The 17490-nt window shown below is 41.5% G+C and overlaps 1 protein-coding gene across 3 annotated transcripts in view; it reads right to left on the bottom strand.

The window, feature by feature from the left end:
* Positions 1–3305: 3305 nt before the first annotated feature.
* The window catches only part of mef2d (myocyte enhancer factor 2d), a 106515-nt gene continuing 92330 nt past the window's right edge, over positions 3306–17490 (bottom strand). For 2 of the 3 annotated variants that reach the window (XM_042424211.1, XM_042424212.1), the window contains 3 exons: positions 17330–17447; positions 16681–16864; positions 3306–7134 (listed from right to left, as the gene is read on the bottom strand). In XM_042424211.1, coding sequence (XP_042280145.1) covers positions 6699–7134; positions 16681–16864; positions 17330–17447 — 738 coding nt within the window. In that variant the 3' untranslated portion in view covers positions 3306–6698. Of the gene's footprint in view, positions 7135–14965; positions 15035–16680; positions 16865–17329; positions 17448–17490 lie in introns of all 3 variants that reach the window. The other variant, XM_042424210.1, reaches the window with a different exon arrangement.

Here is a 17490-nt window from a genome sequence, read left to right as displayed (position 1 = left end):
CATGGTCTTCTACTGTAGCTGTCACATAAATTGTGTAAAGGTGTGTCCTGAATGGCCGGCTACGTACATGCAAATTTCAGTGGGCGCTTGCAGTGCGTGTGATTGGAGGAGAGTGTTACCCATAGAGTCCAGTAGAGGGCTCCACCGGCGCTTATAGAACCAGGGTTACAATATCATAAGCTTCATTTTGTTTCCTCAAGCTCCTGAAAGTTGAGACATATTGTGTATTTTTGTTTTCCTGTGATCACAAAATAATTATTTCAAGTTGACACATATTCTGAAGCCGTGTTTACCCATTATCACATATAAGGATCCTTTTTATTTTGAGTTTTGACATCTTATGTGGAGATGAAGGGAATAATTACTTGTTATGTTGACACACTTGAGATTTATCTGAAGAAAACAAGCTTGTTATTAAGAAATTATGTAATAACTGTATGTAAATGCTTTTCAAATCCTCTGTACCTTTGTCCTCTCCAGCTTTATTATTCATGTATTCATTATGTATTTAGGTTGTGTTTTATGTTGAAGCCTTTTCAGCTTGATGTTGGTGTCTTTGAACTCACTTTTGTCACTTTTTGAAAAAAGTCTTTAGTTCTTGTGAGGAAGAGCGGCTTCGCTTCAACAACAAGACGTGTCAGCAAACAACCGAACTGAAACACCCTTCAGCGAAATATTGAAGCGTTTTCCAGCTTCAGGGTAAGTCAATGTTTCAATATAATATCAGAGAATCAGAGTTTTCTCAGAGTTGTTTCTGCCCCTGACCTTTGACCTCCCTTATGAAAAGAACAAGGAGGAGGAGGTGAAGAACTCCCTCTTTTGTAGATTATAACATTTTATTGATATGTACGTAAAGTAGCTTCATGTATGAGCATCAGCTGAATGACACATGTAAATGTTAATCTCCTTATTAGTCTTGAACACTGTGGAAAAATGCTAAATGCTAAATAAATAATAAATATCAGAGTCCAATGAAATCAGAGGAGACTCCAATAAATCCAACATTATATTTATCTCAAAATACTCCAAACATCTCAAAATAAATAATATTAAAGATTTCATGTCAATGCATCTTTGAAACTTGCTGAACTGCAACACATACAGTCCATACTGTCCTAAATATTAATCCAAATAGTTACAGTTTATAGATATTTGCACTTGTTTAGACAATAAATAAGCACTCTAATTTTAATAGATGATACATTTTCATCTCCAGAGTAGAACATTTCCTAAAAAACAGTTAATCAAACCATCCGGTCTGCTGTTTCATTGATGTCCATGTGTTACATCAGCAGAACCTCACCAGATAAAAATACTTTGCTATTACAATATAGAAAGTAAACAGCTGTCACTGGATCATTGTGCAGTGTATCAATACCAAGCATCAGAGTGCCATCTAGTGGTGATAATGTGGGAATGCTTTCATATCAAACAGCAGATCAGAATAATAGAAACTCACAATAAAAGACACAAAGTCAAACTTGTCTGTAGGTCAACTTGTCTATTTAATATATAAAATACGGTAAAACATACGCAAAAAGGGGAGGAGGGTAAGAGGGGACCAATGGATACTTTGGTACAATAACAAACACTTTTTTTTGTAAAAGCAGTATAGAATTTGTAATAACATATCAGTGCATACTTTATTTATGAAAATATACACAAATTGTATATCATTCTCCAAAAACAACAAAAAAAAAAATTATCTTTACAACAAAAAAGCAGACTAGCCGAACACAATATATTAGCTATAATTTATTTTAAACATTTTTCTTCAATTTCATTTTTTTTTTTCTTAAATGTATTTCTGTGTGATGTATATTTGTGTTGATATTACATTTTATTTCCTATAACATGAGTCACTCATCGCTTGTTTTGAAACGCCCATGCATTGACATCATTGTGTCTGGTCAGAAATAAGTTAGATGTGTCACGCTGCCCCCCCCCCCCACCCTCCCTCCCCTCCCTCCCACCCTCCTCCCCTCCCTCCCTCCCCCCCACCCCACCCCCCATGTTACCATACGTGGACTGAGGGGTTTGTACATTGGACTCCAAGTTGCAGCAATGAAGCGATTTTGTCGCAGTCGACTCGTTCAGCGCCTCTGTCCACAGCCACACGTGTACTAATATCAACTATGCTTGTGTTGTTTGTTTCATGTCATAAAAATCGTGCAACATTAGTAACACCCTTTTTGAAGAAAAAAAAAAAAAAAGAGAACACAAATCCCAAAAAAAAGAGAAAAACAAAAAATATATTTATAGAATATTTTTATATAATAAAATAAAATCAAATTCCAAAATAAAACAAGATGCCTAACCTACACAAAAAAAAAACAAAAAAAAAAAAACGCAGATTTCTATATCATCGTGACAGCTACCATCAGTGAAAGCTGTGGTAATAATGATGATAATAATAATAATAATAATATCAATTCTCAGAGAACAATTAAAAACAGACTGTCACCAGCACAAATTAACACTGGAAAGTGAGTGAGACTTCTAAACATCATTATACAGAAGTATTTTTCTGGGTGGGGGGGGTGGGGGGTGGGGGATTGCAGGTTTTTAAAACTATTTCTCAGCACGATTGTCTTTCTGGTTTTATGATTACAGCGACCCCTAGTGTTGTTCTAAAGAACGTGTCAGGGCTTCATGTGAGCTCTCGTCTGGCCACTGACGTAACAAAACTCAAACTGTGAGTCCCGTCGCAAAAAAGATGCCGTTGTGTGTTTTTCTTTTTTGACAAACCTACAGCTTTTGCGCCCTTTAAACGCGGGGTCGAGTTTTGTTCTTGTTTTGTTCGAAGCTCAAGCACAACAGTCTTAACAGTCAAAGTGTTTACACTTGGGGGGTGGAGGTGGGGGGGGGGGGGGGGGGGGGGGGGGTTTATGTTCACTCTGCCACGTGCTCAGAAAAGCAATATTGACACTCAGCCTTGTCACAGAGTGGATGATGAAGAAGAAGAAAATGGGAAGTCAGATGAAGTGAGGAGAGGATGATGATGATGATGGTGGTAGTGTGTGATGAGGCTGGGAAGTTGAAGAAGAGGGGAGGGTGTGTGTGTGTTACCCATGGAAATGACCCCACCGCCCCCCCCCCCCCAAAAAAAAAATAATTTGACTTGTCATTTCAGCGCTGACACCCGCTGTCTGGACGGAGTAAACAGAAAAGGAGTGTGTGTGTTATGAAATGTGTTTGTGTGTGTGTGGCGTTTTTTGAGATTAAGCTTGCAGAGGAAGAAAAAAAACAAAAAAAAAACACAAACTGACTGAGTGACGGGGGGCGGGGGGGGGGGGGGCGGGGGGTGAGTGGGAGGTGACGAGGGCCTGCCCATGACATAGGATGTGGTAAAAACCTCAAAGTTGACAGGTCTGCGTTTGGATTTGAGGGAGGTAGTCATTAAAAGATCATGACTGGTTCTGAAACCTCCGGCTTAACGACAACGATACCCAAACACTTTGTCCGAAGCTTTTAACAAGCGCATGGATGGAGGCTGAGAGTGCTTTTAGGAGAAAATAAATACATGAATTTGCACTCTTGACCGCTATGTTTTTAAAAATCTACCCACTAAAAAAAAAAAAATCACCCTTTGCCACGTTTATTGAGTACAAAATGACATCCTTCACATTTCTTTTGCTTTCATAGTCTTTTTTTTTTAACTCTCAGTAATATAAAACTACAGCGAACCAGTGACAGGCGGAGGAGAGATCCTATAGATACATGGCTTTTAATAAGAGGAAAAGGTTAACTTATAAAACGAAGACGGGGACAAGGGGGGGGGGGGGGCATCCTTGGCTTGTTTAATCATATCAATCTATCTGTGTGTGTGTGTATGTGTGTCGTCTAGAGTTCAGGTGATATGTTTGGGAGAGATAATACTGGCGATTTTGTCCTGAGGCTGCAAATACTTAATAATAAGTAGGGAGGGGGGAGGGGGGGGTTAGATCATCATTTTAAACCAATACTTTGACATGCCAAAAAAATACTTAAAAATAAGTATATATATCAGAATTTACACCATCACTGGACACCGAACTCTAAAAGACAGAACGATGAAATAACGTTTGCAGCTCTTTTGTGTGTTTTTCGTAGTTTTTACACTGAAAGATTTTGGATGTATTTCAGCGGTTAGTTAGTTAATGAATGAAACAAATACATTTAATTTACAATTTATTGGTATTATTAAACTATTAGAAAAAAAACATAAAAAATTTTGACTAGAAATGTTACAATTATGTCTATAATATCATTCAATTATAAATTATTTAAGGAAGTTTTAAATAAATTTGCAACATACTTTGTAAAATTGTACTTTTTGTTGTTTTATTTACTGTCTTCCTATTATATTTAATCTCAAAATCTTAAGTGTTTCTGATTTGTGATCAGTTAAATCAATAATTTAAAACAAAATTTTGGCTGTAAGCCACAGTAACAGGCGAACTACAACAAAACAGAATTTGGAGTTAAGGTATTTTATTTAAGGAAGTTTTAAATAAATTTGCAACATACTTTGGAAAAATTGTACTTTTTGTTGTTTTATTTACTGTCTTCCTATTATATTTAATCTCAAAATCTTCAATGTTTCTGATTTGTGATCAGTTAAATCCATTAAATTATTTTAAAACTATATTTTGGCTGTAAACCACAGTAACAGGTGAACTACAACAAAACAGAATTTGGAGTTAAGAGAAAAAAAAAAAGTGCAAAATTGTGATTGTAATTTTTTAACAAAAGCCTTGCAGGCAGCCGGTATATCAGTGTAACTCTAGTGTGTACAGCATGTACAGTACAGTATGTGTGCGTTTGTGTCCGTGGGTCAGGTGTGTTAAGGTGTCGGGGATCGGGGGGGGTTTAAGGTAAAGTGCGCTCCATCAGTGACAGAGTCCTAACCATTACTCACTCAAAACAGTCCGAGTCGCCACGGCTACGTCTTCCCTTTCTGTCTCTACAGCACCCTCTCTTGGCTCGTCAACATATTACAATTTATATACACGCATAAATAATAATAATAATAAAAAAAAAAGACTGATCCACTGAGAATCAATGTGTTTGCTTTCATTTTTTTTTTCTCTGTTTCGTTAAGGGATATCCTGCCGAATATATAGTTTATATATACAATCCCTGTCGTCTGTTGTAGTCTCCTGCCCCAGATGCAGAGCTGCCCTTGCTACCGCCTGAAGCTGTTTAAATATATACTTGTATATGATCTATTTTTTTTTTGTTTTTAAAACCTTCAAAACACCTTATCCCTGTCACACAAAAGCCACAAAGGTTACAGATTGCTTATATACATGGTACCTCACGATTCTCCCCTTTGAACATCAGCTATCTATTCAAAACGTGATTCGCTTCACAAAAATAAAGTCAGCTGTGTGCATCGCAGGTGTGTGTTCAAGGATGAAATTGAAGAATGAACATTTGCCCAAATCACTTAGTTAAAAAAAATGACCAGTTGAGGTAACAAACCCGTATACACGCACACACATAAACACCACACACACACACACACACACACACGCCTTTCTCAGCATCTGCAGTTGACACAATGTGGGCAAAACTAGAGAGTATCTGCGTCATGTGTCGTTGAGCCGTTGCAGCTCATCCCTGATTCAAAGAAAAGCAGTCTTTTTACCTCGGCAACAAATCATGTTCCTCGTTTTTTTTACAGCTAGTCTGCAAGGTTCAGATTAAATAAAGACCCCGGGGGTCTTCAGTCTTGTACGTGGGGGGGGGGCCAAAGCGCCAGCGTGTTGACACGGCCGCTGGTTCGGCTGGGGAGGGAGGCAAGTTTTTCATTTTTTTTTTAGTGTCTTAATATTCAAAACTGAAACGAATCCAAACTCTTAAGAGATCAACAGTCAAGACAGACGGACAAAAAAACGTCACGCTTTTAAAAAGGGGCGAAAACGGCCCCCAGGCTCTTAGAAAAAGAAACAAGAATCTAGAGCGATTAGCAAGACAACCGTGTTCGGGCTGATGTGTACAAAGATGTGGACTCATTTGGTGCCACTGTTTTAATACAGCGCAGTGGTGTTTCGACCAAAAAAACCTACTGTGGATAAACAGACAGAGGACATGATGAGGGAGGAGGGGGGGGATGTGGAGAATACCACCAGCCGCTTAACCAAATGCAGGGCATGCTGGGAAACAAAAGGCTGGTATGTTTGTCTGCTCTGCCAGCGACGTGTGAACGTGAAATAGTTCCAAGTGGCTAAATTTAGGGATTTATTAGCCACTGTAGCCTTCAGACCATTTCTCAGATTAAAAACTAACTTCTATTCAAATACAGCTGAATAAAGTCCAACGTTGTAATCGTTTTGACAAATAATCCCTGGTTTGGTGGCTCAACCCCTCAAGGTTTTATATGTGTGTGTGTGTGTGTGTGTGAGTGAAAGTACATTAGAGTTCAAATGTGTATGCACATTGACATACAAGTGCGCTTCAGTGTCCACACGTGCGACATGTTAGCATGCTTGTGTCTGTATGTGTGTGTGTGTGTGTGTGTGAGGTCAGTTTCCTGTTTGGACGGTAGGTTACTGGGTTGATGGTGTGTGTGTGTGTGTATGTGTGTGTGTGTATGCGCAGGGAAAGAGATCAGGGGAGTCGGGGCTGGTGGGGGCATGTACACAAGCCACAAGTACACATCTCCATTTCCATCCTACATCTGTCCGTCCGTCTATCCCTCTCCGGTTATCTCTTTATGTCACCCAGGTGTCCAGTCTCATTCTCTTGACGTTGGTCCCGTCCTGCTCCTGGGGTTCGGCCGAAGAGGGCCGCAGGAGGACCATGGCGGGCTGTTGGGTGCCCGCCTGGTGGTGGAACTCTTGACCCCCGCCTCGACCCTGACCGTCATCCCGGTCGCTGCCTTCGTACGAGCTGCCGTTGCTGCTCAGGCTGTCGACGGGCGAGCGGCCTTGGCCTCCCACTTCCAGGCGCAGGGTACCGGGGTAGGCGACTGACACCAGACCTTGGCCCTGGATCTGACCCTGGCCCCCTCCGCCTCCGCCTCCCCCGCCGCTGGTGGAGCTGGGAGTGCTGCGGTCGCGGTTCGGTGAGACGGGTTCGGACTTGATGTTGACGTTGGGGTTCGTGTTGACTGTCAGTGCTGCGCCCTGAGGTATGTGGCCCACCGGCCTGGAGAGATGGATGAAGAGATAGAAAGATGGAAGGAGGAGAAAAGGAAACAAAAAGAGTGAGATTACCGAAAATTATAGTTTCACCCTGTATTATCTTTGGAGGTTAAATCAGAGCTTCATTAGACAACAGTTTGCAGCTGAAACATACAGTACAGCCAATATTGAAACAAAGAAAAGACTGGCCAATGAATGCATCACAATATGCAAATTAACTTTCACTAGGGTAAGCTAGCCATTTGTTTAAAGACTAATACCTAAAACACTGTACGACAATGCTATAAACCAGGACTTCAGCACACAGGGAAGGAAAAGGGAAACACACAAAAACAATCAGGACTACATGTGAGGCCACATAAAAGCAAACAGTCCAGAAGCCATGCAGCCCAAACATCCTCGCATTTTCAATTTTTAGTCCGCAAAAGTTTGCATTGCAAAATCACAAGCAAACCCGAGGCTCACGAGGAGGTTGTTTAGGTAATGATTCAAACTGTCAGATTAGAGATTTCTATGGCGACCGTCCCTGTAAGTTACCTTCTCTGACCTTTAGCTCAATGTGAGCACGGCTACACATCAGGACAAACCGCTGGCTGCTACATAGCAACATCTGTCCGCTCCCTCTGCCTGTAATGACCCTTTAAAACACTTTGCATTTTGGGATTTTTTGGCAATTTTATCAACAGTTCTGCTTGTAGAGGATCAAAACTTTCTTAGTTGATAATATTCGGTGCCCTCTGAGTCTTAATATTCTCACCTACTCAAATGAAGTCCTTCATTAGACAGGACTTCTTTTCCTGATGCTTAAAAGAAAAACCCCTTTATGCTGCTGCTTGTAACAGACTGAGAACTAAAAGCATTGCATCAGAGCTGTCACTGACAAAAAACTTCTCTAATTAATATTAACCTGATTATAAAAAAAAAAAAAAGTCTCTCATTTTCCCCGTCCTGATCGTAATTTCCATATTATCTTTCACTTCTGCTTTCCTGCGCTGTCAGAGACCTCGTCATTCACAAACTCTTACATCATCTCCTCTCTCCAGTCATCTTTATGCCCACGCTCCAGGAACCAGTCGTCGGATGCTGCCGTTAATATCTTTGTGATCTTGTCATTCTGTCGCGCTACCCACTTCCTCCCCATTCACCGCTAAGACCTGTAGACTGTTCTGGCGCTGCTCCAACAGCACCGCGGTCTGCGGTTGTGATGGCGTGTGGCTACAGATACTGATGTGATGATGAAATACGTCAAAGGGACGCCAGCCTGAGTAATACATTCATGAGTTTAAAGGCCGTAACAGGCGTCAAAACACTGCACGGAGGTTTATAATGCTACGCAGAAGGGACTTTTACAACTTTGGAAAGATATCATGGCGAGACGGCGACGATGGGTTTATCCTCCGTCTCCATCGCTGCGGGGTAAACAGTAGAATTACACCATTCACAGCGGAGAGTAATGTAGCAGGAATGTGCACTTTGACATGTTTAACTGGCCGAAGCAGCGCTGGATGATGATGAATTGTGTTGAGATAAAAGTTGAGCCTGGTTCAACGCTGTTGCCGGAGACTTGATGAAGGTTTGTGGAAGGGGATTCAGACTTCGCTAGCTTTGAACATAAATGGAGTCTAATCACTAAAGTCTGTATCTGTTGCTACCTCATTAAGCACCGTTAGACATTTCCAACTGATCTCTCCTTATTAGGACGAGATGCACAGTTATACCGATGACACCTGCTTATAAAAAATACAATCAAACTGCATCCAGCTTTTGATTAAACTGCTCTAAACACGATTTCTCCGCACGTGACCTGAGATGCTCGGGACAAACTCATGTGCCAGGAAGCTTACGTCTCTGTCAAGTGTCTGTGCTTCCACCTGCCACAACTCTTTGATCAGCCTCCTCCTCCTCCTCCTCTTCCTCCTCCGCTGGCTGGAGGCTGAGTCGTACCTGTCACTGAGGCTGACACAGGCTGTTGACGCTGCACTGTGGTTCACTCCTTTGACGTTGTCGACAGGATTTTTTTTTTTTTTTTGGGATAGCGCTCGTTCTCTCTCTCTCTCTCTCTCTCTCTCTCTCTCTCTCTCTCCGCCAGCTTTACACGGTCGATCTGAATTTGAAGCTCCCAATTACTGCGTTTCGCCCCACGGGTGTGTTCTAATATGTCATACCATGAGCCATCTGCAGCGCTGTATCTCTAATATTCCCTCAATTACTGGCAGACTGAGAGGGGAATTTAAGATAGCGCTCCTCCAGGCGATCTGGGTCTGCGACGCTCAAATGTGCTCGCTGTCTTCCTCCCTCCGTCTTGACACACACACTTAAACTCATGCACTCTTGCTGTCTTACATACAAATGTGCCTTCCCTCCTATGGTCTCTCTCTCTCTCTCTCTCTCTCACACACACACACACACACAAACACACAGAAATCCCCCAGTGGTGGCGAGGTTCAGTCGGTCTCTCGCCATGCTCGCCACTTCATCAAACCTGTGCATCGTGGCTCGGGGGCCGGCACAGGTAGATGGATGGCGGTGCCACGGTGGTGGGTGTGTGTGTGTGTGTGTGGGGGGGGGGGGTTTGCTGTTGCTATGGCGAGTGAAAACGGCCGAGTCAGCGGGCCGGTGACAGTGATGAAGGCGAGAGCGGCAGGCTACCCCCTCAGTGCTAACAACACAGCGAGCACAGCCAGAAGCAGACACTTGGTTACAGTGCTGTGTGGTGAGCTGCAGCCGTGTTTCCCAAAATGCTTTGCTTTTCTGAGGATCAACACGCTTCCAATTAACTCAGATTTCTCTAATTGTATTACTGAAGTAGTCATTATCATATCAATGTGCTCTGAGTAACAGTCAGTACTGTTTGCAGTTAAGACAAAAATTTTGTTTTGGTTTTGCATGATTGGATATTTAAAGGGGCGTTACGCCAATATTACACATGCTGTAAAGGTTGGTTTACTAGTCATGGGGGACGGATGGATAGATAGATACTTTATTTATCCCAAAGGGAAATTAAAATGCCACAATTATATACAGGTATTATGTTTTCTGTGGCTCTGAAGGACCTTTATCAAACAACCCAAGTGATGTCACAGTGATGTCATCAGGGTCATCTTAGCTTTGGCTTTGTAGACTTTACTACTATTAGAACAGAAAGTCTGCGTTACAAATTGGGAGCATTAAATGTGAAAGACGTAGGCAGGGAGGGGAACAAAAAGATACTATTGGTTGCAATAGTTCAAACATTCTTTTTTTAAAACTTCCCCCAACTTTATGGAAGTGTAATGTTAAATCACAGGATTATCCCTTTAATTCTAATAGTTGTTATTATGTTATTATGTTTTTTCCTTTTAGTTCTTGTTCAAAATATCCTGATTGCAGCCTGTTTGGATACTGCTCTCCATCTAATATGATAAATGGAAAACATAGGAGCAGAGGGCTCTAAATAACAGTACAACATGATATCTTATGACTATGACTCATATTTTATAGTCAAGTTCCTCACTAAGGAACTGCTGAAGATCCGGTTTTTAAAAGTTCACACTTCTGGCCAAATAAAGCTTTCAAACGTATTGTTTTAATGTTGGTGTGTATGTGTAGGTGTCATTTAACCTTTAAACACCCACTGATCCTCCTGTGAGACACTAGTACTATGTTCAACTTTCACAGATGTAAAAATGATCATGTAGAAATGTCTTTGTGGTCATTGTGGTACAAAAAGAAGGTTTAAATTTGAAAAATATGACGTCTCTCTACCTTTAAAGCTTTCTGGCAATAAAGTTATAAATGCTGGAAAACTTTACGTCCAAATTTATGCAAAATTTAGATTCTCTTTAACATGTTTAGTTACGGTTTGTCTTTCTATTTTTTTGTATTTAAATAATTGAGACTTTTCATTTGTGGTCTCCCACAAAAATACAACAGAACGAAGCAGGTGTGTTGTCATAACTGCCCCCAAAGCAATAATATCTCTATATTCATTAGTTTTGAAAGTGAGCTGAGGATCCTCTGTGCAGCAGATATTTTGGGAAAGCGGCGTGCTGTAGCTGTGTAGCTGAAGTGTAGAGAGTACAGTACCAGCAGAGGCCCTCCTCCCTGCCAAAGAGCAAGTTGGACTGAGAGGCCAGGCTGTGGAGGGAGGTGGAAAAAAAAAGAGACAGGCAAGTTTAGAAAAGCTAAAACAGCAGGAAAACAGTGGGACGGAGGCCAGGCATGGTCAGTCCAGACATGGTTACTACAAAAAAAAAACTAAACAAAACGAATAAAAAAAAAACCGTCTCAACAGCTGCTTCAGTCACACTGAGATGTTGTTAGAGAGCTGGGCACGGCAGCCGGCGCACACACACATCTGATAGTCGTCCACATGCAATGAATTTTTTACAATCACTTCCAATAATCTAGAAATCACTGACTTTTCCTAAAATGGGATCGAGCCTCAGTAGAGATGATCATTAAAGGAATATACCTTCAATTCTCACAGAGTGTGTTTCAGACAGGCTGCTTGGTTCTTCTATAGATTACAATATGACTTATTGTTGCTGCTGTTTGACTTAATGGGTGTTAATTTGGATTTTTAGCCATTTTACTTTGAAACCTCTGAGCCTTTATGTCCTCAAACAAACTAGACATGATTTGAGTCTTTTATTTTGGAATTTACAGAAACTTCTGTTATCATCTGCTTTTAAAGATCCAACATGTTGGGTCAGCCTGGTAATGTTAAGTATTATTAGATTAGTTTCACAGTAACTGGTGACCAACTCATCTCACTGTAAAGACTGAACGTGTCATAAGTTTGTTGCTAAATAAAGCTCATGTATTATTTTTATCTTCAGCGTCGAACCCTCTGCTGGTTCCTGATCTGTAATAAAACACTGATTCCTCCGGGGAGGTTTTTACTGAACAGCCTCTGATAAACATGTGTGCACTGTGCCCTGCAGACAACACAGTGTCTCCTGTAAGCTATTCAGCAATGTGTGCACTGTCTGCAAGTGGGTTTTTTTTTTTTCCTTAAACCACAACTGAGAGAGAGAGAGAGAGAGAGAGAGAGAGAGAGAGAGAGAGAGAGAGCTGAGAGGGAGGGGAGACAGAGAGCAAAAAGAGACAGAAGAAGAAACACAGACAAGTTGTGTTTTTGTGGGCGATAAACAAGAACAAAGTGAGACGAAGCAGCACGAGGAAGAATTATCAGCTTCCCATTTAAAAAAAAAAAAAAAAAAACGACCGACAACGCTGATGCACATTCACACAACATCCCTGAAAAGTTTTTTTCCTCCTGAAGCATCCCGACTGCCGATAACACATTGACTCAGTGAAGAAACAAACAATGACAAACACATCCTGCAACAAATAACCGCCATCCAGAGAGCGATTCTGTATAAACTGGCAAAACAAGCTGCAGACGAGGCTCTGCGGGGAGGAGGAGGAGGTTTAGGGGGCAGACTTGACATTAACATTTAGATTGGAGGAGCGAGGAGGAAAAAAAACCCAGAGTCAACAGGTGTTTGCCGAATTAAACCAAGCCCTGACAAAAGAGCAGGAAATAAGTGGAAAGACGGGAAGTAGTGAAAGAGGAATGATTAAAAAAAAAAAAAAAAAGTGGGGATGGGAGAGGGTAAGACGACAGAAATCATTTCCTCATGGAGCCTGAGGCGAGGAAAAAATGTGGACGGCAGCGAAGGCGCGAGGCTCAAAGCCAAGCTGTCAATCACGGTTTGATTGGAAGGGGCTTGTTTGTTCGCTGCTGTGATGAAATCAAAAAACAAACTGGTGCAGTCTGGGCTGCAGAAGCGTCCACGTCTGCCCGTGCTGTCCTAGGACGGCACGATTTTCCGTTCTGCCCGAGACAGAGAGAGAGAGAACAGTTTGGTGTGTTGGGAAAGCTTCCCACATTTCTGTGGTGCTCGCTATGTTTTCAGTGACAGCCGTTCTGTCTCTCTGATCCCACAAACAACAGACTAAACCTGCCTGGTATTATAATGCCAAACCTGAAGGTGCTTGAAACGGAGCCACAATCAACATCTGGGCTGCATGATTATGGATGAGCTGAAAATCCTGCTTATTTAGTAAAAAAAAAAAAAATCATGATTATTGTTCTCAGTGTTTTTTTTTTAAAGAACGTCTCGGCTATTTTAAAGCACAACAAGAATGAAATCTTTCAGGAGTTAAAGCATCCAGACACCTGCACTCTATTTAGACTCTATTTAGACAGGATTGATTTGTCTCATGCACCTGTTATTAACACTTAATGATTGACTACAGCATGGAAAAATATAGAAACTGTAATAGATGCTACTTGTGATGTTTCAGCCTGTAATTTAGTGCTGAAACATGAGTCCATTTACAGATTAGTGAGTTGACAGAATAATAAGTGTTTGCAAAAATGCCAGACATTCACTGGCTCCTACTTTTCTCTTCTGCTTTAAATCATAATAAACTGAAACTAGTTGTGTTTTAGACACAAAACAAGCGATTTAAAGAAGTTATTTAGGCTCTAGGAACTTTTGGATTGGCTTTTTTCACTATTTTTTTGTAGAAAGGTATAGCTTAAAGGATAAATAGATGAATTTATAATGAAAATAATCACTAGTTGCAGTCTACAGTAGCTGCTGTGATGTGAAAGAGTAGTTGAATAGTTACAGCTGAAGCTCTTCAGGGAGAGTTGAGTCTCCGAGTGGTTTAAATGATCTGTTTGCTGAAGGATTTTACACAACCTGGAACGCCATTTGTTAACATTTACAAGGCGATATGAAGAGTTCTGCTGCGCGCGAGCTGTCGCTGAGTGTTAACTATACGAAAGATGCTCAACCGACTGGAGTCACAGCTGCTCAATACAATAAACAACCTATTATCATATTTTCATGGACAATTTTCAGCTTGTCAGACAGAGAAACAAATAACAGTCTCTCTTCTGACAGCTGACATTATTGAAGTGTTTTTTTTTTTTTTTTTTAAAAACACATTTCTGTCATTTTTAATCTTTTTGGTGATAGTCTGAGCAGCTGTGCGGTCTGTACAATTAACTCTACGCTGAGATATATACTGTGTTTGTAGCAGAGATTGTTCTGAACAATAGGATATCAGCACTGAGAGGGGTTTCAAATTGTTAAATGCTAATTTCAGATTGTTACAGGCTGTTAAACGATTATCAAACTCCACTAAATTACAAACTGCATATCGTTTAATGTCATCTATCTAAATAAGTGCCTTTGACAGCTGCTCTACGTCTAAATTATTCTTTTTAGTCATGCTACTGTAGGCGTTTCAGGCCAACATGTATCTAAGGAATTGAAGCTTATGTCTGACTGTCAGCTTAGAGTGACAGCTAAATGGTTGGAAAGTAAAATTTTAATGCAGTAAGCATGTCGGTGGCACACAGCTGCGCCGTCGGTTCAGCGTTCGGGACTGAAAGCAGCATCCAGAGACTCCTTTCATTTTGAGAAACCTTTAGCGAGACACTGCCGCTGTCACGCTGGAGTGTCTTCTTCTTTGTTCGTGACACTTACAAAAGAGCTTCAGATCTAAGCTTTAGGTGGCAATGAAAACTCCTACAACCGCCGCGAGTCGACTGATATTCTTGGAAAAAAAATAGTGCGTTCGCGGACCTGAAAGAGCAGCGACGTTACAGACACACAGCAAAGCAACAACAGGCATCACATCCAACATACAGATGGAAAGAAAAAGAAATAGTTTGATATTATATTTGTCATATAAATGCATCTACTCTGGAATTTCTTTGGGGTTATTTTGTTATTTTGGATCATAACCGAGCCTGTGAGTGGGATAAAAAAAACTTGACAGATAAAAAAAAAAAAAAAAAGGCATGACAGAGCTGCTATCATGTCATTCACCTCAGGTTAGCAGCAATATTGGAGATGCAGTTAACCATCTCCGCATTCTGTTTCTCTGCACCCCACATGCTGTGGAGAAAAAGGAGGGGGGGAGGAAGGGGGAGGGGGGAGGACAAAACAAGAGGCAAGTTACAAGCCGCTCCCCCGGTCGACAGGTTAGCCTAAACACAGCCAGACTGCTCACATACAAAGACATCGCGATAATGGCTAAACTGTGGTTATATTCTAGCATCAGCAGGCTACTGCAAGTTTAGACTCATGGTTGTTAAAATAATTTGGTCAAATATCACTTTTAGAGATTTGTATGTATGAGCTAACAAAGTCTAGACAAAATCATGATACCACAAAAATGCAGATAAATGTGGGTCATTAGCAATTATCTGAATTTATCAGCTAGAAAACAGTTCTGGCAATCAATACTTTGATATGTGAGCTTTCAAATGATGATGTCTGAACTGCATAAAAAAAACTGTAGAAAGAAATTCCCCAAACAAAATGATTTGTCAAAAGGAAAAATTTAAATATCATGAACACATTATGCCAACAGAAAAACTGCATTGGTGTGGAAAAAAAAAAAAAAAAAAAGGCAGCGGAAGAGCAGTGTTCACAAATTAAAGCTGACAAATGCTGCTAATTGGCATTCAGACTCATCTGACCCACATTTGTAGCTAGCTGTAGTTTCAGGGGTGATTTAGTAACTTCAAAGTTCACATCCTTTTTCCCGGAAATGTTTTCATTATTTCTCCTGTTCCCCGTGCAGACTGACTGCAGCTGCCTCCAGTTTTAATGTAACTAGATAGAATATGAAAGTTGGGAAGTGGAAGATGACATTGTGTTGTTGGGAGAAAAAAAACAAAAAAAAAACAGCCCTAAAGTCTGTGTGACTCAAAATACTTCAGGATGCTTCGGGAGTTTATTTGTGTGAACTTGAGTCGACAAATATCCCAGCATGCATCCAGAGGTGATAGCTGAGAATCTGAGTCACAGCTGTTATAATCTCCATCCTACTGTTGTTGTTTCGCTGATAAAGTTTCTGCAAAACTGATGCAAATGTCATCATTCAGATTTCTAATATGTCTCACTGATAAACGTCCTTCATCATCCCAAAGAGACAGTTTCACCTCAGCGAGCCCTTCTGTTAATGACCTGATGTCTCCAGTGTTTTAAACATGAGATATATTAACTTTTCTTCAGATAAATGTAGATTTTTCTGTCTAGAGCGACCAGAGGGGCACTTGAGTCAGCTGACTGAAGCTGTCGGGTAAAAGACTGACAATCCCATCCTCACCTTTATTAACTAGCTAACAAACAAGAAAGGTACAAATGTTCTTCCAGCTTTCAAATCCTGTGCATCTGTGTGGCTGATAACACAGCTAGCAGCCTAGCCTCACTACCAGGAGCTTAATCAGAGTGGGACTCCAGTGGGAGTCGGAGCTGATCGGGGGGGGGCGGAGGGGGGGGGAATATCTAGGTCACCATAAAGATGAATCAACCGCAGCTGGGGTGATGCTTCATATGGGAGACGTGCTCCTAGTATCTTATGTACCTGTATTACTGCTGTTGTATAGAATCAGCTAACATGCATGGCGCTGGTCTGATGTGTAAGGGCAAAGGTCAAAGGTCAGCCGTGTTGACACAGCTGAGATGAAACTGCTGAATCGATCTCATTTGATGAGTTTCGTTAAAAGGAAGAAAAAAAAAAAAAAGGAGCTTACACCAAGTTACTGAGCGACGCCAAGCTCAGCTGCTGGGTCTGTTGCTGTTGTTGCTGCTGCTGCTGCTGTTGCTGGGTGACTGCCGGTTGCTGTTGCTGTTGCCAGGCAGCCATGTTGCCAGGCACCAGCCCCGGTGGTGTGAACGTCTGGAGCGCTGTGAGATCTGCACTCGTCAGCTGGTACTCTGAGATTAAGGGATGGAGAGAGAGAGAGAGAGACACACACAGGGAGAAAAGGAGGAGGAGGTGGAGAGGAGGAGGAGGAGGAGGAGGAGGGGGATTGTTTTACATCATACAACTTTCTGGAGCATCAATATTAATCAGGGCTAATCCATATTAATGGAGACCTTTGAAGTGGAATCATTCCAGAAGCTCTCACACAATGAACAAAGTGAATATTCATAGCGGTTTGTGGCATCACACTGTGAGCTTTTTCCAGTTTTTCCACATGACAATTAAGATTTCCATGACATAATGCAGACTATATCTTTTACTTCACTTGATGTTTTATCTTTTATCTGGTTTTAAAAACACTCTGTCCGGTCGGATGCACGGTGGCGGTGCCTTCACTGCCCTGATGTAAACAGACAGAGACAGTCTGTGCGGCTAAAATGACCCGTCTCGCTGCGGGGCTGCTGTCGCCGTCTTACCGGTATTGTAGGCCGTCTGCATGCCGGAGAAGGGCGCTAGGAGACTGGGTGTTGCCACGGAGACCACTGGTGTGGTGAGCGACTGCGCCACCTGGGAGCCGCCTAGCCGCTGGGCGTTCTGGGAAGACAGAAACATGGACGGAGGAAGTTGAACATTCGGA

Source organism: Thunnus maccoyii, chromosome 10 (genome assembly GCF_910596095.1).
Source record: "Thunnus maccoyii chromosome 10, fThuMac1.1, whole genome shotgun sequence".
In the NCBI taxonomy this organism is placed as follows: domain Eukaryota; kingdom Metazoa; phylum Chordata; class Actinopteri; order Scombriformes; family Scombridae; genus Thunnus; species Thunnus maccoyii.
The sequence above is the reverse complement of the archived record's forward strand: the minus strand, read 5'-3'. Positions and strand labels throughout refer to the sequence as shown.